The 22,178-nt window shown below is 46.7% G+C and overlaps 1 protein-coding gene across 8 annotated transcripts in view; it reads left to right on the top strand.

Annotated features, from left to right (window-relative positions):
* The first annotated feature begins 5,744 nt into the window (after nt 1–5,744).
* The window catches only part of PXK (PX domain containing serine/threonine kinase like), a 107,013-nt gene continuing 90,579 nt past the window's right edge, over nt 5,745–22,178 (top strand). For 7 of the 8 annotated variants that reach the window (XM_029051965.2, XM_029051964.2, XM_029051963.2 and 4 more), the window contains exon 1: nt 5,785–5,886. In XM_029051965.2, coding sequence (XP_028907798.1) covers nt 5,785–5,886 — 102 coding nt within the window. Of the gene's footprint in view, nt 5,887–22,178 lie in introns of all 8 variants that reach the window. The other variant, XM_029051962.2, reaches the window with a different exon arrangement.

The raw sequence follows: 22,178 nt of genomic DNA, 5'->3' as shown, positions 1-22,178 counted from the left end.
AATGCTTGCTCCCTCTGGGCCTTGCTTGCCCTGCAGGACTGGCTTCTGGTGGTAGGTACCGTTGGACATCCCTTAAACTGTGAGCTTCTATGGTACAGGGGACTGGGACTGTGTCTCGTCTGGTTATTTCGTATCTACCCCAATACTTAGCTCAGTATTTGGAACATAGTAAGGCCTTAGGTATCAATCTGATATTTACTGAGCACTTAGTAAAGCACTGTACTAAGTGCTTGGGAGACTACAATATAGAGTAGATGGATACCGCTAACTGTCTACAAGGGAGCTTACAGACCGGAGGGGAACACAGACAAACTTAATTACAGATGGATATGTACTTAAGTGCCGTGGTGGTGAGTTGAAAATCAAAGTGCTTAAGGAGGGTAGGTAATGCAGAAGGGAGGGTAAATAATGGAAGGGAAGGCTAAGAAAAGGCCTCTTGCAAGAGAGATTATTTTAGTAGGGTTTTGAAGATGAGGAGAGGTAGTCTTGTTAGATATGAAGGGGAGAGAGTTCCAGGCCAGAGAGGGGAGGATGTTGGCATGGGTTCAGTGGCAAAATTCATTCATTGTCAGTTGTATTTATTGAGGCCTTACTGTGTGCAGAGCACTGTATTAAGCTCTTGGAAAGTGCAATTCAGCAATAGAGGGAGACAATCCCTGCACGCACCGGGCTTGAGGTACAGTGAGTAGTTGGGTGTTAGAAGGAGTGAAGTGCGCTAGCTAGGTTGTAGTAGGAAATCAGTTGGGGAGAGCTGAGTGTCGTAAAGCTGATGATTAATAATAATAATAATAATGTTGGTATTTGTTAAGCGCTTACTATGTGCCGAGCACTGTTCTAAGCGCTGGGGTAGACATAGGGGAATCAGGTTGTCCCACGTGGGGCTCACAGTCTTAATCCCCATTTTACAGATTAGAAGTTTGATGTGGAGATGGATGGGCAGCCACTGGAGATTTTTGAGAAGAGGGGTGACCTGACCTTGAGTGGTTTTTAGAAAACTGATCCAGGCACCTAAAGTGTCACCATTACTGTTGTTATTAACAACTGGGGCATCAGAAGACCCTCTGTTTCTCTTCATCCTTCCCTTCTCATGGCGCTAGGACTTTCATCGGGGCTGTTTCCTAAATTAGTAGCATTTACTGTGTGTCTAACACGGAAGAAGGTCCACTTCTCATTTTGAGCGTGGAGACAAATTTACGGTGGCGTGTGGAGCGGTGTTGTTTCCTGCCACTCTCATCCAATCCTAGGAGCTCAGGGGAAAGGAGAAATCTCATCAACTGCACTGCACAGTACCATCTTAGGCCTATGAAAACATACAGAAGAAGTATAAGACAGTCCCTGTCTTGGAGGAGCTCAAAACTGAATGGGTACAAACCGATGCCAATTGCCATCAATTGCCAAATGAACAATTGGTGAAAGTAAAAAATGGAAAAGATGACCATTTAATAAACTACATGCATATGAATGCTAAGGTAGCTTGGACCACAGAACCAAACCTGACCTGCAGCGGAGACTCCACTAACCCTTGCCAGGGCCACAGGACCACAGGATCAAACCTCTTGGACTGCTCCTACTACAGCCAACAGCGGCCTTAGAGAACCTATCCTTCTGCTCCCCCAGTACACCATGTGCCCTGACCTGAATCCACACTAGAGACCCTTGCCCTGCCTACTGCTGTTAGGTGTACATGTTTGCAACCACCCAAAAGGACCTGAGATCGAAAGCCACAAAAACACCGGATTAGGGTGCTGCTGTGTTCTCTCCGATTATCCATTCCAGGATCTAGAAGCTGTGGCTGTGAATGCTCTTGGGCTTCACTGTGACCCCCCCCCCCCCCCAAACACACACACATACACACCCTGCTGTAATCACCACATCTCAGGCTTTTCCCATCACCACCCCAACCATCTCTTCCCCTTGTATCACACTCTGTCAGCTCACACCCATTGAACACCTCTTGGCCCCACGTGCCCTACTCTCCCCTCCCCCAACCAAATGTGGCCTGTGGAACCCTTGCTCTATCATTCATTTGATCATATCTGTTGAGCGCTTAATAGCAGAGCAATGTATTAAGTGCTTGGGAGAATACAATACAGCAATAGACACATTCCCTGACCACAGTGAGTTTACAGTAATGTAATGTTGGTACTTAAGCGCTTACTATGTGCAGAGCATGGTTCTAAGTGCTGGGGTAGATACAGGGTAATCAGATTGTCCCACATGAGGCTCACAGTCTTAATCCCCATTTTACAGATGAGGTAATACAGTCACACAGCTGACAAGTGGCAGAGCTGGGATTCGAACCCATGACCTCTGACTCCCAAACCTGGGCTCTTTCCACTGAGCCATGCTGCTTCCCCAAGGGAGAGAGGCTATATATATATATATACACATATATATATACATGAAAAATAATTACAAATGTGTACATAAGTACAGTGCTCTGCACATAGCGCTCAATAAATACTATTGAATGAAAGTGCTGTGGGGCTGGGAGGTGGCAAGAACTGAGGGAGCAAGTCAGGGTGACGCAGAAGGGAGTCTGTTCTCTATCCTAATCTGACCTGTCCTCTCAGCCACCTCTGACATCGTGGACCATACCCTTTCCCACCACCCCCACCTCCATTCCTTCCTCCTGAAGTAACCCTATCTAATCTAAATTTCAAAGACACAGTCATTGCCTGGATTTCCTTCTACCTTCCCAGCAGCTCTTTTTCCTCCCATTTACAAATTATTTTGTCCGTGTGGACTGCCCCCATGGAGGATGGGTGGGTAAGTGTCCGTGTGTAAGTGTACACCCGTGGTCTCGTTAGGAAGGGGAATGATCGACTGAAGGTGAACACCGTGAAGACCCCATAGCTGGACACGAACACCCAGAAAAGCCCCAAACACTTGGAGAAGCCCTGGCAGACCAGTCCTGGAAACTGGGAGGAACCCTGCCCGCCGAAAGCTGAAACTCAACAATCAACCGATAGTGTTTACTGAGTGCAGAACACTGCTAATCGCTTGGGAGAGTACCAAACATTAGCAGACATGTTCCCTTTCCATAAAGATCATCGAGGGCCTGGTGACTCAGTCATCTCAGAGCTCCTCCCCACAAACTCTGGCCCCAGGGAAGGCTCAGGACTATTTAAACGGTCAATAAATACTACTGATTAAATAGCATTGTTAGGTTGATTTCCCACAGGGTGTGAAAAACTGTTTGGAGTCCTTAAGGGGGACAACGAGGCACGAATGCTTGGTGAAGGCTTCTACTTATAGAAGAAATGTCAGTGGTATTTATTGAGTGCATACTATGTGCAAAGCCTAAGATCTGAGACCAAATATGGGCAGAGTTACAAGATGTGAATGTGAAATGCACCAGCTTGTCAAAGGTGTGCAAAGGTGGGAAGGCTAAACCAGCCTCTGGTTCTTGTTGCTCTTATTTTACTGCCTCCTGCCTGACACTTCCCGGTTGCTGCTGGTAGGCCCACAGAGAGGGCAGTCTACGTGGTAGCCTATTTCATTCATTAATCCTGATGCTCACTAAATGGCAGATAACCCTTACAGTAACCCATCAGCATCTGTGGCTGTCTACCCAATTCGAGTGTTGGGAATCGCCTCTGCTGGTGGGGAGCCTTAAAGGCTGTCTCTCTTCATCCCCTAACAGATTGTCAGCTCCTTGTGGACCAGAATCATGTCTTCTGCCCCACCCTGGGGCGGAGGAGAAGAAGAGAAAAGAGAGACACTGTCCGCGTCCACGAAAGGTGGCTCCTGATGTGACTATACCACTTAATTTTTTTCCTAGTCCTCCCCATCCCAAATTTGCCCATGTGCTAGAAATGAAAGCTGGCAGTGCGGGGCCGAGTGGTATTTTAGGAAAGGCCAAACTGATGTACACACTGTCATCAATAAACAGTAACAAGATGGAAAAAAATAGCAGTTTCAAAGACCATCACGTAAAAGAACATCTTGCCATGGAAGAACATGATACAATAATTGGTTTCTTGCCCAACAGCTGGTGTCCTATACTTAGGATATCATTCATTTCATTGTGCTGTGCATTTTCTAAATATATAAACCATGTTATTTATTCTAATTCTATTTGCGCCTGCATATGGTGCAGTACAAATGTATTTTCAGTGTACATCACTAAATGTGCATATGCTAATTCTACCTCTCTCTCCTCGTGTCCTATACATATGCCATGATTTATTTGTTCTGGACCTTAAAGGGGCGGGGGTCTTTTTCAGTTATCTTGTGCTTAGTAGTGCAAAACAAAAAGTATTTCTAAGTATTTTTTTACGTGAACGTTAACTACTTCTCCCTGTTGATTTATATGCTTTACTAGAGTTCATCAGGGAAAATGGAGTAATTGTCATGAGTCTAGGACTAAACCACGGAGGAGAAGTAAAAGGCAGCAGGAAGGGGCCAAGTTTCAACGGGAGGGGGCATAATGGCATTTTTAGGGGTCACTGGTATGGTTCACTGTCACAGGAAAGAAATACTTGTGCAACCTCAGTCCGATGTACTGGAAAATTGCTTAACAGATTTCCACTCTCTTGGAAGCATTTCCGTATTCAGGGAACACTGAGACACATTGAGACAGGACCCACTTCCTGTGTTCTTTCTTTTGAGTCACAAACCCTAAATCTCCATTTGACTTCTTCACCTGCTTAAGACTCTTAGAAGAGCAGAAATGCCCAATTTCAAATTATGATGACTCGGGGGGAAAACCGTGCCCCCATCAGATCAAATTCACTCCCTTCCATCTCCCCAAAGGCTCTCCCCCCATAATTATTGGTAGCGATTCGGATCGAAATTTAATCTCAGAGAAAATTGCAGGTTTAATATATCGGATCCAATATTTTATTATAAATACCTATCAGGTTTTAACTCTTTACAGTGCACGAATCAACTGTTCTCAGTGTGTCACGTAGGAGCTTCATTTCTTTATTCTTTTCACGCTAGCAAAATGAACTCATTTTCCAGATGCGTGGCGTGGATAGCATAACCCCCCACGTGGAACAACCTGATTCCCCTGTGTCTACCCCAGCGCTTAGAACAGTGCTCGGCACATAGTAAGCGCTTAACAAATACGAACATTATAACCCTCCCTGTATTATTTTCAGTTCTCTTAACCCCGCTTGAGTTTCTTCATGTTTCCAGGTTATTTTCCATTTCCACCGTCTGTTGCTTTTTCTTCAGAGCCTGAACGCAACCCACCTTAAGGCAGTAATTCCAACCTGATGGTCGATAAGGGTGACAAAAGTCGGGGTGGGGTGTGTGTGTGTGGGGGGGCGGTGGTGGTGATAGAGCGAGCACGCAGTGGTAGTGTTGCCAGTCAAGAAACAATCGGACGATCAGAATTGATCCGAAGCCTTATAGGATTCCCTTTCGATATATAGAAATGCATTCGTTGAGCAATCATTTCACATAGCAGGAGCCAGAGGATTAACCGTTAGGGATCTGGAACGAAGATCGTACGTCTGTGGGGGCACGAAGGAGAGTTGGAAGTTGGAAAGCTGCGATGAGCGTTGCTTAGGAGCGAGGGGCTGGGGCTGAGGGGCAGTGTGGGGCGGGTCCCTCCGGCCTCTCCCAGGCCGAGGCCGATAAGGTGTGGGGCGGCGCTAGGACCCGGCGGCCGCCTCCTGTAGGGCGGCAGCCACCCCGTGTTGACAGCGGCGGCGCTGGCGGCTGCCGGGGGAGTTCCTGCTCCACCGCCAGCGGCGGCGGCGGCGGCGGCGGCGGCAGCGGCGGCAGCGGCAGCGGCGGCAGCAGCTGCTGCTGCAGCTCGGGCGCTCCGGGATGGCGTTCATGGAGAAGCCGCCGCCCGGCAAAGTCCTGCTGGACGACACGGTGCCGCTGACAGCCGGGATCGAGGCGAGCCAGAGCCTGCACTCCCATACGGTGAGGCGGCCGCGGGCCGGGAGACGGAAGGCTGGAGCCCTTCCAGCTCGGCCAGTTCGGCCCGCGGGGCGCAGAGCCCAGGGCAGCCGGCCCGGTCCGGGCCCTGCCGGGAAGCCGGGCACGGAACGCGGGGGCGGGCAGAGACAGAAGGGGGCATTTGGCACGAGCTCGCCCCCCGCCGAGACTCGGGCCAAGGAAGAGGGGCGCCGGACACGGGGGTGGGGCACGAGCGGCACACGGAAGGCGGGGGCGTCCTGGGCGAGGGGAGGCAGCAGAGGGAAGGGGTGGGGAGCGGGGGGCGCCCCCCGATTAGGGCCCAGGGAGGGCAGAGGTCAGTAGGTGAGGCGTGACGGGGGCGGAGACTGAACGGTGGGATCGGGGCCCCACCCTCCCCAAGGGGAGAAGGGCCTTTTGGGCCCAGGTTGGCTCCTCGGACTGGCTCGTGAGCCTGGTCGAGCAGCTCGTCGACTGGGTGGGGGCTCCCCGAGCATCGGGAATCAATCAATCAGTTAATCAATCACTCAATCATTCGGGCTTCCCCAGCGCTCACTGTGTACGGAGCACAACGCACCAGAGTCGGTAGCCGTGCGCCCTGCCCAGAGGGGCGCTCCGGGTGGTTTTTGGATGCTCGGCACCCAGCAAGGGAAAGGGCTCTGCGCAGTAGCTTATGTCCGGGCAGGAGAGGAAGAAAAGTGATTTAAAGAGCTTGCTGTTCCCTGATAGGCTCATCTGGGTTCGGCTCTGGAAGCCTCCGCGTCGCCTCCATCCCCCGTCCTACTAGGGGGGGCTGAACTCTTGCAGCCATCTCCCGACATGGGGTTCCCTGCTTGGGTTGCACACCCGGGGAGGTGCGGGGTTAGGTTTTCTCCTTTAAAAAATGGCCCAGGCCAAAGAGGACGTGAGTGAGGTGCGGGGCTGGAGGGCCGATGGCTTCAGAGGATTCTACCCCCTTCCCAGATTGAGCCCTTTGAGGGACAGTGTGGGGCGGGGGAGCCGGAGAGACTGCACGTGTCCTGCTGCTGCAGGTGGGCTGCTCATGGGCAGGTTGGAACTGAGGCTGGGTCTCGTCTTCTCTCTTGTTATATCTCTATAATATATAATAGCCATACCGGATCTGTAACTCTGCCGTACTCTCCCAAGCGTTTAGTACGGTGCCCTGCACACAGTAATAATAATAATAATGTTGGTATTTGTTAAGCGCTTACTATGTGCAGAGCGCTGTTCTAAGCGCTGGGATAGATACAGGGTAATCAGGTGTCCCACGTGAGGCTCACAGTTAATCCCCATTTTCCAGATGAGGTAGCTGAGGCACAGAGAAGCTAAGTGACTTGCTCACAGTCACACAGCCGACAAGTGGCAGAGCCGGAATTCGAACCCATGACCTCCGACTCCCAACCCCGGGCTCTTTCCACTAAGCCACGCTCAGTAGATGCGGTTGATTGATTGATTGATTGATGGATTTCCCCCTCAGTTTCAAGATACCCCCAGCGTCAATTAGGCTTCCAAAATGCTTTTTTTGTGTCTAACCAGTACTAAAATCCAGGAGACTGGCAGGGTATTTATTTGACTTAAACCGCAGGGGAGTAGCATAACACCGTAGCGAACCCACGTAGGAAATACTGACAGTTTGTGGTAAATCCAGTGCCTTTTAGGGGGCTTCCTCTCCGTCGGGTTGTTTTCATTTGTTTCTTACAGTAGAGTATTCATTTCGTAGAAGGCCATTTTCTGGCAATAAAATCTGCCATGAAAATGCTGGAGCGGTCAACTAGTGGGGACTAGTTTCCTTTGGTAATGTTTTACCAAACCAGCTTCAAGTCACATTAAAATGTTTGTTTACCATTAATGAGTTTCGGGTATTCATCACGAAGCAGAAATGTAACAGTAGCCTTCTGTTTTTTTTTTGATTGAAGCAGTTCTGATGGCTACAAAAGAGACCTCTCTTTCTGTTTGAATGCAGGACACTTAAATGGAGTTTTCTAATCCCAATTCCCTCTTGTGTGATTTGTTTTTAAAGTGAAAGAGTTAAGTCACATGCTGGGTGGGCCTGTGAATGTTTAGACTACTCATTTCCAATTGGGAAGATGATTTTCTTTGAAAAAAGAATATTTTCTCTTTTATTGTACTGGTCTTCGCTCTGATTATCCGGACTTGGGGGAGTGAACCACATGCTGCAAACATTTTTGAAATCTCCATAAAATACGCTTAAGGGAACTCAGGGTTCCTAGTTGTGGAAGGTGGGCATTGTGGATTTTATTGCCGATTCTACTATTGCTTCGCTGCGTGACCGTGACACAAGCATTGCAACAGATTGAAACGTTTAGAGGGCAGGGATGGCCTCTATAATTTAATATGTACAGCACCAGGCCCAGGTGGGTGCTTAGTAACTGCCATTTGAGGATGATGAAAACGTTTCATTCTTCTGCGCTTTGACAGCATGTCTGTTCAGGACCATGGAGTTGTCTGAGGCTTAGGTGCCGTGAACTGGATGGTAATGATGATTTGTGTGTGTGTTACGGGACCTTTGCCTTAAACTATTCCACAGAGATAGCCTTACCTGCCCTCCAAAAGTCAGGAGAATTGAGCTCAGTGACTTCTCCTTACTTCTGTTTATTGTAAAATGGTGCTAAAAACTGCCAACATGGCAGAAGTGATGTACAGTGTAAGGGGGTAAAAAGGTGTTTGGAAATTCTTGGAAAACCTGCGTAAGGAAGTAATATAATTGCGTTTTTATGTTGGTGCTCTTTAATGTGTCGATTCAGTTACTTGAGTGAATTACTGTAGTGAGCAATAGCTTTTCAAATAACGGTGGACTGAGCACAAAGGAGGATGACTCACAAAGAATCCCAGAATCTGATCTGACTCTGTCATATTTACGGTAAAATTAGATGGGGGCAGATGTTGCATCAGAATTGAGCTCCACTAGGTGAATCAAATTCCAGCACAGACTTTGGATGCAGAGTGGTAAAACTGGCAAAATTCCTCAAGCAAGAACTTGCAAAGATTATTTTAGGAAAAAATAATTACTATGGGAGAGGGAAGGCGTTGTTTGTGTAATGAGGTGACAGAGAACTTTGCTTCCAGGTTCTGTGGTTGGGAAACCTTGAAGACAAACAGATTGGCCGGAAGCTTATGTCCCTGCATCTGCAGAGTGCTAAAACTCTTCAAATTTGAATCGTATCATGATGAAGGGGCCTATATATCTGGAGTTTAATCAATCTATCATATTTGTTGAATGCTTTACTGTGTGCCGAGCACTGTACTAAGCACTTGGGAGAGTACAACAGTTGGTAGATACATTCCCTGCCCACAAGGAGTTTACATTCTAGCACGGGAGACAGACAGTATAATTAAATTATGGATATGTACATAAAGGCTGTGAGGCTGAGGGAGGGGGTGAATGAAGGGTGCAATTCTAAATGGAAGGGCAATGCAGAAGGGAATGAGAGAAGAGGAAATGAGGACGTAGTCGGGGAAGGTTTCTTGGGGGAGATGTGCTTTTAATAAGACTCTGAAGGTGGGGAGAGTGATCGCCTGTTGGATTATGAAGAGGGAGGGCATTCCAGGCCAGAGGTTGGATGTGGGTGAGAGGTCAGCAGCAGCAGAGGAGCAGCGAGAGGACCTCCTCCGTCCGCCTCCTACGCTCCTATGCTCGAGCTGCTGAGCGCTGCTGGCGAAAGTCCAAGCACCAAGCCGACCTCACACACTTCAAATTTATCCTTTCCTGCCTTAACTCTGCCCTCTCCTCCGCCAGGCAAAGCTTCTTCTCCTCCCTCATCGACACCCATGCCCGTCACCCCCGCCGATTGTTCCGGACCTTTAACTCTCTCCTTAGGCCCCCTGTTCCTCCCCCTCCCCCATCTCTCACCCCTAATGATCTGGCCACCTATTTCCTCACGAAAATCAACACGATCAGGTCTGAGCTCCCCAAAGTCACCCCTCCGCCTCTCCCCTCCCCCCAACAACCCCCTCCCCTACCTTCCCATCCTTCCCTGCAGTATCCTCAGAGGAGATCTCCTCCCTCCTCGCAAGTGCCACCCCCTCCACCTGCGCCTCGGACCCCATTCCCTCTCACCTTCTTAAAACCATCGCCCCTGCCCTCCTCCCTTCCTTAACTTCTATTTTTAACCACTCAATCTCCAAGGGCTTCTTCCCCTCTGCCTTCAAACACGCCCACGTCTCCCCCATCCTAAAAAAACCCGCTCTTGACCCCACTTCCCCCTCCAGTTATCGTCCTATCTCCCTACTACCCTTCCTTTCTAAAATCTTAGAACGAGTCGTCTACAATCGATGCCTAGAATTCCTTAACTCCCATTCTCTCCTAGACCCCCTCCAATCTGGCTTCCGTCCCCTCCACTCTACCGAGACTGCTCTCTCTAAAGTCACCCATGACCTCCTTCTTGCCAAATCCAATGGCTCCTACTCCATTCTGATCCTCCTTGACCTCTCTGCTGCCTTTGACACTGTCGACCATCCCCTCCTCCTCCATACCTTATCTCACCTTGGCTTCACGGACTCTGTCCTCTCCTGGTTCTCCTCTTACCTCTCTGGCCGATCATTCTCGGTCTCCTACGCTGGAGCCTCCTCCCCCTCCCATCCTTTAACTGTTGGAGTTCCTCAAGGGTCAGTTCTTGGCCCTCTTCTGTTCTCCATTTACACTCACTCCCTCGGTGAACTCATCCGCTCTCACGGCTTTGACTACCATCTCTACGCAGATGACACGCAGATCTACATCTCCGCCCCTGTCCTCTCCCCCTCCCTTCAGGCTCGCATCTCCTCCTGCCTCCGGGACGTCTCCACCTGGATGTCGGCCCGCCACCTAAAACTCAACATGAGCAAGACTGAGCTCCTCATCTTCCCTCCCAAGCCCGGTCCGCTCCCAGACTTCTCCATCACCGTGGATGGCACGACCATCCTTCCCGTCCCGCAGGCCCGCAATCTCGGTGTCATCCTTGACTCGTCCCTCTCGTTCACCCCACACATCCTATCCGTTACCGAGACCTGCCGGTTTCACCTCTACAATATCGCCAAGATCCGGCCTTTCCTCTCCACCCAAACGGCTACCTTACTATTACGGGCTCTCGTTATATCCCGGCTAGACTACTGTGTCAGCCTTCTCTCTGACCTCCCTTCCTCCTCTCTCGCCCCGCTCCGGTCTATTCTTCACTCCGCTGCCCGGCTCATCTTCCTGCAGAAACGATCTGGGCATGTCACTCCCCTTCTTAAACAACTCCAGTGGTTGCCTATCGACCTCCGCTCCAAACAAAAACTCCTCACTCTAGGCTTCAAGGCTCTCCATCACCTTGCCCCTTCCTACCTCTCCTCCCTTCTCTCTTTCTACCGCCCACCCCGCACGCTCCGCTCCTCTGCCGCCCACCTCCTCGCCGTCCCTCGGTCTCGCCTGTCCCGCCGTCGACCCCTGGGTCACGTCCTCCCGCGGTCCTGGAACGCCCTCCCTCCTCACCTCCGCCAAACTGATTCTCTTTCCCTCTTCAAAACCTTACTTAAAACTCACCTTCTCCAAGAGGCCTTCCCAGACTGAGCTCCTCTTCCCCCTCTACTCCCTCTGCCATCCCCCCTTTACCTCTCCGCAGCTAAAGCCTCATTTTCCCCTTTTCCCTCTGCTCCTCCACCTCTCACTTCCCATCCCCACAGCACTGTACCCGTCCGCTCAACTGCATATATTTTCGTTACCCTATTTATTTTGTTAATGAATTGTACATCGCCTTGATTCTATTTAGTTGCCGTTGTTTTTATGAGATGTTCTTCCCCTTGACACTGTTTAGTGCCATTGTTCTTGTCTGTCCATCTCCCCCGATTAGACTGTAAGCCCGTCAAACGGCAGGGACTGTCTCTATCTGTTGCCGACTTGTTCATCCCAAGCGCTTAGTACAGTGCTCTGCACATAGTAAGCACTCAATAAATACTATTGAATGAGATAGGTAAGATCGAGGTACAGTGAGTAAGTTGGCATTAGAGAAGCAAAGGGTGCAGGCTGGGTTGTGGGAGGTAAGGTAAGAGGCGGCAGTGATTGACTGCTTTAAAGCCAATGAAAGGAGTTTCTGTTTGATGGGGAGGTGAATGGGCAACCACTGGAGAATTTTGAGGAGTGCGGAACATGGACTGATGGTTTTTGAAGAAAAATAATCCGGGCATCAGAGTGAAGTATGGACTGGAATGGAGAGAGACAGGAGACAGAGAGGTCAGCAAGGAATCTGATGCAATAATCAAGTTGGGCTTGGATTGATATGGTTTACATTTCAAAGTTAATTTCCCTCCCCAATTTATTAATGAATGTTCAGCTGTGGTCACCCCAGAAATAATTCTAAGGGTTTTACTAGGCAGTTGAATTTACTGAAGAGAAAAGAGAGGCATTTGAAGAGGTTTGGAATTTTAGGGTCATTGGGAAGCAGGGACAATTCCTTGGCCGAGTAAATCAAATATGATAGATGATGCAGAGTGAAAATGAATGACTGAAAAGTGCCATTGCCCCTGGGAGCACAGGTGTAGATAGATGAGCAGCTGGTGGACAGTGGCTTTCAAGCAGTGCCCAGAAGGAACTCTGACTAAATTTGATGCAGTTTGGCTTCTGGCTGTGGTTTCAATGCTTCTTTTTTCATTCTGTGGAGAGCTACAATTACACTTTGCTTCAGTAGCGAAATGCAGAACCAAATAAGGCCTTTAGTGCAGGCAGAGAAGGGTAGGTGATATTTACGATGACCGTTTGAGCCCAAGAATTGGCAAGGTGATTTCACTGATGTGGAGATCAGTACGTAGAAGCAGCTTTTCAGAGGGACTGGAGAAAGAGCGAGACTTCTTCAAGTGTCAGCGGCCAGCACACACCACAATGCCAATCCACGTAGAGTGGAAGAAGTTTGAGAAAGAGATGTAGAAAAGAGACACAGGAGATCACGGAAAAGGCTAAATGCTGTAAAGGAGGGGGAACATAAAGTATCCTTTCAGGCACTTAGTTTGGTGCTCTGAACACAATCAAATGCTTAATGAATATCATTGATTGAAGACTTTGATAAGTGTTCATCTATCTGGAAATAGAAGCTAGAGGAATGTAGCAATTTGAAGAGAGTTGTTATCAAATAGTCTAGTCAGTTGCTATGCAGTTAAGATGTAGAATGATCTCTTTTCAACTGTTTTGAAGTTGTGGCTCTTTTTCAGTGTTAGTCTATTTTTTATGGTATTTGTTAAGGGTTTACTATGTGTCAGGCACTGCTCTAAGTGCTGGGGTAGGAACAAGATAATTGGGACAGACAGAGTTCCTGTCCCACCTAGTGTCCACAGTCTAAGTAGGAGAGAGAAGAGGCATTGAATCTCCATTTTTCAGTTGAGGAAACAGGTACAGGAAAGTTAAGTGACTTGCCCAAGGTCACACAGCAAGCAACTGGCAGAGTCGGGGTTCGAACCCAAGTCTTCTGACTTCCAGACCTGTGCTCTTCTTGTGGATTATTGTCCATTTCTCTCAAAGAAATGGGCAGGGTATATTCTTGAGGGAGAGAAAAGGTGATGCAACATAGTGAGCTTCTGTTTCCAATAATTTTTTCAAACACCGTGGGCCAATCATTGTAGACTGTACACTGCAAGAGAATTCTCCTCCCTGAAAATACCCTTCCAGTTGACCTTTTCATTTTCAAAAACAGTTGACTTTTCCCACATTTTATTTAGTCTGCTAAATTGCACTGGTGAGCCAAGATATTTGGCTTGCAGAGTCTTTTAAATCAACTCCCAAGCTATGCAGTGGCTTCTGGAATAGTCTTCTTACTGCATGATGTTAATGTGCTTCAGCCATTTTGTGACCTCTAACCGAGAAATCTCTGAGAGCATATGTGGCAACTCCAGGAGGGTAGAGGCGTCTCCCACAACTTTTGAGCAGAGTGGATGGCTGTAGGGAGTCCATCCCATCCATTGTGGATTGGGGGCTGGCCAGACTGGAGCTGCCATGACGGCGGCTCCATTTCTGGATCTGGCCCCATAGTGGTGGACAGCAATTCTGGGGCTGAGCTGGGAAGGCCCTGGAGCCCAGCAGGGTTCCACTCTCTCCTGCTGTGCTCCGGGGCTGGGGTAAATAATAATAATAATAATAATGATGATAGTGGTATTTGTTAAGTGCTTACTATGTGCCAGGCACTGTACTAAGCGCTGAGGTAGATATAAGATAATCAGGTCCCATGTAGGACTCAGTCAAAATGGGGGGGAGAACAAGTATTGAATCCCCATTTTGAAGATGAGACAACTGAGGCCCAGAGAAGTGAAGTGACTTGCCCAAGGTTACACAGTAGACAAGTGGCAGAGCTGGGATTAGAACCCAGGTCCTCTGACGCCCAGGCCCATACTCTCTCCAGGAGGCCAGACTGCTTCCCAGAGGTAAAGGATGCTCTTACCCCTCGCCTGTCCTCACTCTGGGGCCAACTCGGGGGTCTGTGCTCCTCTCTGACCCTCCTACCCTCTTGCTTCTCTTTCTTCTGCCCCTGAAACTCTGTCCCAGTTCGCCCTTGCTTTCAAAATGAAAAATTGGTATTTGTGGTTGGGGAGCTGTTAGGGTTTTCTAAATAAAAAAAAAATGCTACACTCTAGTTAAATTTGTTGAAATACCTGTTGAGATGAGAGCACACGATTGGATTACACATTTTCTTTGCATTCAATAATTCTAAGGTAGGCCTAATACTGAATATCTGATTTTGGTCGTCTCTTTGAAATAATTTGAGCATTTTTCATATCAGCTGTGATGAACGGTGAAGGCTTTTAGTCTTAAATGTAAATCTGAAATATTTTTGGGGATGAGGGTGGGGGAATCATATTTGCATAGACCAATGCAGAACCTCGTGATAACTCACAAAGTTAATTAGGTAATGACACTTGTAATTTTCTTAGAGCACTGGCCTGGGAGTCAGAAGGACCTCGTTATAATCCTGGCTCCTCCACGTGTCTGCTGTGTGACCTTGGGTCACTTCACTTCTCTGTGCCTCAGTTCTCTCGTCTGTAAAATGGTGATTAAGACTGTGAGCTCCATGTGGGACATGGACCGTGTCCAACCTGATTAGCTTGTATCTACCCCAGCACTTAGTACAGTACCTGACATATAGTAAGTGCTTAAGAAATACCATAAAAACATTCAATCATTTTTCTCTTGTTTGCTTTGAAAACTGAGTAGGAACTTGTGTTTAAGGTAGAGCTGTGACAAAAATCCTTTGAAGATTGGAAACTAGTTAACTTAAGCAGTTAAGTAACTATTTCTACTGATGAAGTCAACTTTTAACTGCTGGTTCTTGTTAACTAATAGGTAGTAACATTCTTCAGACACACCTTAGTTTAAGGAATTCCAATTCTAGGTTGCCTCTCATAATGTAGTACATATCCTATAATTTTTAAGCTTGTTGTGGGCAGGTAATGTGTCTGTTATATTGTTATAGAGTACTCTCCAAAGCACTTAGTACAGTGCTCTGCACACAGTAAGCGCTCAATAAATACAATTGACTGTACAGTTCCTCAGAAAGCACTTCAACTAAATCATGCTTAGAATCTCAGTTAATAGAATGACAAAAGGTGAAATCATAACCATGTACTGTATCTTGCCCTTAAGAGCACAATGGAAACACAAAACCAAACAAAAAAAAACCCCACAAAACTTTTCCCTCTTCTTAGTGTTGTGATTTTTATGTTTAACATGTAAAAAAAAAATGTTGGGTATCAGATGCTCCGTGGCCTGTTTTGGGAATTTTTTTTTTTTGAATGTAGAACAAATCCAACATTTATTAAACTGCAAGATTATCAATCCCTTGGTTTTCAGGTCACCAGTGTTCAAACATCTGAAATTTTTTGGAGCGCTTGTGTTAAATTTCACCTGCATTGGCTTTCTTTGGTTCTCCAATAACATTCAAGATGAAGGAGAACATGGAGAAATTGTTCTAATTAGTCACTTTTTTAAGACCCTGAATTCATATGGGTTTATGGAGTCTAAATTCGAAGCATTTTCTGTTTTTTTTCAGCTTAGACTGAAAATCAGACTTGTTAGTGACTTTTTAAATGGTATTTGTTAAGTGCTTACTCTGTGACAGGGACTGTACTCAGCACTGGGATAGATACAAGTTAATAAGGTTGGACACAGCCCATGTTGCACATGGGGCTCACCATCTTAATCCCCATTTTACAGATGAGGTAACTGAGGCACACAGAAGTGAAGTGACTTGCCCACAGTCACACAGCAGATAAGTGGCAGAGCTGGGATTAGAACCCAGGTCCTTCTGACTCCCTGGCCCATGTTCTATCCAGTAGGTGGGTATGTATGGACTGTAAGCAACCATGCTGCTTGCTTAAATGCCTTTAGATTGTCCATTTGTATGTAATAGGGTGATTTATGCCATCAGTAGGGAAAGTGACTCGTACATGTAGTCTGAAGTGTATAACTAAAGACCAAAGGATAAACTTGTGAAACTATTTGTACTACACGCAGGACTTTATGTATGTTGGACTTTAAGGCTGGTTCAGAGCCAAGTGACTGAGGTTCAAACTTCTAGATCAGATTTTGGCATTTCACATTTGAGGCTTGGAGTACTAAGTGATCCTTTCTGTCTTTCTGGCTACTGACCAGTATGGTGCAGCTTGAGAACCAAAGGAAATTCAACATTTTTGTTGTCTGTGGACAACCAAATAGGTATTTTGGGGAGGTCAACCATGTTGCTTGAAGTATCTATTACACATAAGGAAGTTTTTTTCCTTAGGCTTGTAATATTGCCAGAATAACCCCCCTCCCGGAAAAAATCGTTCTTCAAAACTAAACAACTGCAAGTTATTTTCAAGTTCCAATATAAAGTATATAAGGTCCTTGTTTACTCCTAAGTAGCAAACCCCATTATTACAGGATTAAGGCCTAACCATAAGCACTGCCGTGTTGACTAGCATTTAGAGCAGAGCAGTCAGCCTCAAGGGTAACTAAATCCTATCCTATCACTTCATCAGTGTGTATTTCAAACCTGTTCTAGAAACACTATCTCTTCAGGGGCGGGTATGCCGTTTAAGCCCTCTTCGTCCAGATTTCGAGGAGTTTTAGGAGTATTAATGAGAAGGTCTTTGAAGAAGCAGTAGTACTTGTAGTAATAGTATTAAGCTTATACTGTGTGCAGAGCACTGCACTAAGTTCTGGGAGAGAATACACAAGTGAGAATTAAAAATCATCCCTGTCCTCCGAGGGGCTCACAACCTATAAATATAAATGGAGGAGAGTGGACTGGAGACAGATACATCAAGAGTGATGCAATGATAGCAATCAATCAACCAATCAGTCAAATTTATTTGAACTTTATTGTGTGCTGTACACTGTACTAAGCGCTTGGGAGAGTACACTGTAACATTTGGTAGACACAATAGCACAATAAAAGACAAGGACAAGTACAGACACAAAAATCATTAGGGTGCTGTAGCTAGAGCAGCTGAATGTCAGGCTGCTGAAGTAATTTGAAAAACTAGTGTTATCTGCTTTGAACTTTGGACTGAATTACTGTAGTTACCTTCTACCCAATTTCTAAAAGTGCAGCATTGAAATCACACAGATCTACTGCATTGAAAGTGAGCTTGCCTTTTAATTTATAAAACCACACCAAACCAAGCAAATTCTTTCTCTCATCCCCAAGGACCCCAAAGTTCAGCACTTTATTTATCCAGGCTAGAATTAGACACAGCCTTAGGTTTGTATGTTTGATCTATTTCCGGTATTTCTTTTTTCTGATGCTCAAGAAAAGCCAGGCAAGGATGCCCATTGTCTAGAGAGGAAAGATGTTGGGCAGCTAAGAAAACTCTCATGGGTATCAGGCAGTGATAGTTCCACTACATTTCATTATGGAAGTATTGCCTTGCCAATAAATATTTGATTGGCAGAATGAACTCCCCTCCCCCCCCCCATGTGGTAATGATAAAGACCTAGTCTGTAATTGCAAATTGTCTTAAGAATAAGCAGGCATTTTAGTGGTAAGTCCTTAAGTAAGGCTCTTTTGAATGCTAGTGGGGCTTTTTTAGTACTTATTAAGTACTTTATATGTGCTAAGTGCTGAGGTAGGTACAAGATTATCAGTTCAGACACCGTTCTAGTCACAAGGATGCCTGCCTTCACACCAACCCACCTGCCTGCTTTCTCCTACCTTCACACCAACCCGGGCTGTTTCTGCCTGATCACTGGCTTCTTTACTCCCAAAGACCCAAGGACAATTCAGCCATCTCCTCAGGGTTCCCTAAACACTGGCCTCTTCATTCTCAAAGACCCAAGGACAATTTAGCATGTTAGTACAATGACTCATCCTATCCCAATTGCATTACTGAATCAGCCTCCTTTCTGACCTCCCAAACTCCTGCCTCTCCCCACTTCAGTCCATCCTTCACTCTGCTGCCCAGATTATCTTTCTACAGAAACGTTCAGGGCATGTCACCCCCCTCCTCAAAAATCTCCAGTGGTTGCCTATCAACCTCCGTATAAAACAAAAACTCCTCACTATTGGCTTCAAAGCTCTTCACCTTGCTCCTTCTTACCTCACCTCCCTTCTCTCCTACATTCCAGCCCGCACACTCTGCTCCTTTGGTGCTAACCTTCTTACTTTGCCTCGATCTCGCTTGTTTTGCTGCTGACTCCTGGCCCACGTCCTACCTCTGGCCTGGAACTCCCTCCCTCCTCAAATCTGCCAATCACTCTTCCCCTCTTCAAAACCCTACTGAAGGTACACCTCCAAGAGGCCTTCCCAGACTAAACCCCTTTTTCCTCAGTTCCCCCTCCTTCTACATCACCTGGCTCGCTCCCTTTGCTCTTCCCCCCTCCCACAGCACTTATGTATATATGTATATGTCTATAGTTAGAGAAGCAGCGTGGCTCAGTGGAAAGAGCACGGGCTTTGGAGTCAGAGGTCATGGGTTCGAATCCCTACTCGGCCACATATCAGCTGTGTGACTTTGGGCAAGTCACTTAACTTCTCAGTGCCTCAGTTACCTCATCTGTAAAATGGGGATTAAGACTGTGAGCCCCACGTGGGACAACCTGATTCCCCTGTGTCTACCCCAGCGCTTAGAACAGTGCTCGGCGCATAGTAAGCGCTTAACAAATACCAACATCATCATCATCATCATCATTCCTTCCAGTGAATTGACCTCGAATATACCACTGAGTGAAAATCATGGGGGTTAGGGTAGTGTGTTGTACTCAGGTGGTTCCAGCATTTAGGGACGGGGCAGAAAAGAAGCCCCCCACCCCCACTCTGCTGTGGTACTGTACCTCTTGCCAAAGCTCAAGTACTGGGGCACCCACTTTGGGGGCTCTCTCTAGCATCCTTAGTTGGAGGACATGAGAAGGCAAGGCCAGTGCTGAAGATGTGGGGGCCAGGGACTGTGTTTAAATCTCATCTGTGATTTCTCTCTGCCCCTCCCCGTCAGCAAAGTACAGTGCTTTGCCCGCAGCCCGGGCTAAGCGAACACTGTTACTACTGCTAACTTTCCTTGATGCACACCATCAATAGGTCTTTCTTAGTCTGTCCCCTATCCTAGAGAGTGTCCTGCTGAATTCCCTCTTGATGCCACCCTCCTTCTCCCTTCCCCCAGCCAGACCAGTGAGCCCCTGAAGCAGCTGCATGGAAGTCCTGTCCTGGCCCTGCTAGTAGTTTCCCCCCAACCTCCACGCTGTACATCTATGCCCCTGGTTCCAGACACCCACTTCCTCTCCCCAGTGTTTCCTTTTATAATACTTATCAGCTGGGCGGTGCTGAACTCTGAGAAGGGGGAGAGGAAAGGGGCCTTACTGTTTGTCCTCTGTATTACCCCTTCTTTCTGTGCTCACTGCAGCCCAGCTGGGTGGCACTGCTCTAAAAAAACTCTGGAGCCAGAAGTTGGGCACATGTGGGGAAGGGGGCAGAAATATTAGTGGGCTTGCTTGGGGCCTGGAGTTTAACTCCACTGATGATGTGAATTTAGGGGTGAGGACGTTGCCAACTCGTTTCATTCATTAGATGTAGAAGATGACCAGCTGTCCTTAGATTACTGTTGTCATTTATATATTCATTCACATTTAAAAACTTGTACTCTTCATGTAACACTGCCTCAGGACTGAGGTTATTTTGCAAATTCTATTTTAGTACTTTTGGGTCAGTGCCCTGAGAGATCTGACCAGAATGGCAATTCCCATGTCCCCATTTTCCATTTAGCACATCTGGTTATCTGAAAATGACTTGCAGTCAGGGGTGGAAGAGGAGTGATTTTTTTTCAACTTCTTAGAGCTGTGAAATCCCAACAGAATGTTTCTTCTATCGTGAACTCTGGCCTGCCTTGTACCTGTTTCCCTGGTGCAGGGCACAGTTGTAATAATAATGTTGGTATTTGTTAAGCGCTTACTATGTGCAGAGCACTGTTCTAAGCGCTGGGGTAGATACAGGGTAATCAGGTCGTCCCACGTGGGGCTCACAGTCAATCCCCATTTTACAGATGAGGTAACTGAGGCACAGAGAAGTTAAGTGACTTGCCCACAGTCACACAGCTGACAAGTGGCGGAGCTGGGATTCGTACCCATAAGCTATGACTCCCAAGCCCAGGCTCTTTCCACTGAGCCACGCGGCTTCTCTAAGATGTAAGATGGTGTCATGGTGGGAAGCCCCTCCTAATAACACTCACATTTAATGAGACGGTTATACCTGTTCCTCAAAATTGAATATGTATCAAAAAGGAACGAGGCTGTCTTTTGTGCTGAATACAATTTGAAGATCGGTAGACAGAAAGCACAGGATCTCATTATCAGGTCTTCCTGTCAGACCTTTGCAGCTGAGCACATTTTTGTTTATTTTGTAGAATTCAGAGGGAAAAGCAAGTAGGCTGAATTCGGAGCCATACATTTACTGAACCAGATTATCCTCACATAGAACAGAGCTGAATAGAGTGACATAGAATGACATTTGTAGATTTCACTCAACAAAGGGCCAATTCTACCATTTACCTCCAAACCTTTGTCTGTCTCCAGAATAGTCCTGACTTTGCCACACAAAGATTTGACCTCTAGTGGATTAAAAATAAAATTGGAAGCCCTTTGTTTTATTTACCCTGCTACTTAGACCGACAAGTTGACCATGCTAGTCAGACTCAATGAAGTAAGGTGCCCGTACTGTATTCACTTAGAGACTTTTCCCCTTGATGAACAGGGTTATATTACAAATGTCACATGTATGTCTGGTTAGCTATAGCATGCGGAATTGAACTGGTAATCAAGATTTTAGTGCATACTGTAGAGGCAGGCACCAGGGTTCCTTGTGTTAGATGATGTCTCTCATCTCCGCTTTGGGGATCCATATTGTGACCTAGCACAGTATTTCTTTGAAAAGTGTGATAAGCATAATCTTCACCTTCTCATGGGAACTTATTTGTCCATTTGACAGATCGATCTTTAAAAAAAACCAAACAACTCAGAAATCATTCAGGCATGTTCTGTGGGATCTGTGCTGAGATTTGAAGTAAGCAAAACTGGACATGATGGAAAGGTTCCAACTCCAGGCTTTTGTAAAATAACCACTTTATGTTTATCCATAAGAACATGGTCCATCTAGGCCAGTGTTCTGCCTCAAGAAAGTGACAGCAGGCTTCTTAGAGGAACCATGTAATGGTTGATATCCATCCTAATAAAGCAGAATCCATTTTCAACCTGCTAGTGTTTGGTGACATTAAAAGGGACAGTTTCTGAGGAAGAGAGATTTGGTTTGAACAAGGAATGACTGGTTAGAAACCTAGGAGGACTGTATATTCCCTAGTACTATTTGCTGCGGACATTCTGTTCATTTTGGAATGTTTAGAAAAATTTGGATTTTTCACTGCATCACTGTTTTGCAAGTATAAAGAGTGAGTCTTTTGTAGTTTGTGTGTTCACATTACAAATCCAGTAGGAAGAGGTGGGAGTCCATTTTACCGTGTAGTACTACGCAGTAAAATGAGAACGGTGCTTAAGGAGCTTTTCGTAGGTATTATTATTATTAAGTGCCGTTGACTCTATGGATATGCTTTCTCCAGAATGTCCTTTCCTCTGCCATGATCTGCAACCTTTCTGATGTTTCTTCCATTATCGTTATGGTCTCTATCATCCGTCTAGCTGCTGGTCTGCCTCTAACATGTTTTCCCTGGACTTTTCCTAGCATTAGTGTCTTCTCCAGAGAATTAGTCATCCTGATTATGTGTCCAAAATATGCTAATCTAAGCTGAGTTATTTGGCCTTCCAAAGACCACTTTGGTTTAATTTGCTCTAAAATCCATTTGTTTGGTTTTCGGGCAGTCCATGGTAT

This window comes from Ornithorhynchus anatinus, chromosome X1 (genome assembly GCF_004115215.2).
Source record: "Ornithorhynchus anatinus isolate Pmale09 chromosome X1, mOrnAna1.pri.v4, whole genome shotgun sequence".
Taxonomy (NCBI): domain Eukaryota; kingdom Metazoa; phylum Chordata; class Mammalia; order Monotremata; family Ornithorhynchidae; genus Ornithorhynchus; species Ornithorhynchus anatinus.
The sequence above is the reverse complement of the archived record's forward strand: the minus strand, read 5'-3'. Positions and strand labels throughout refer to the sequence as shown.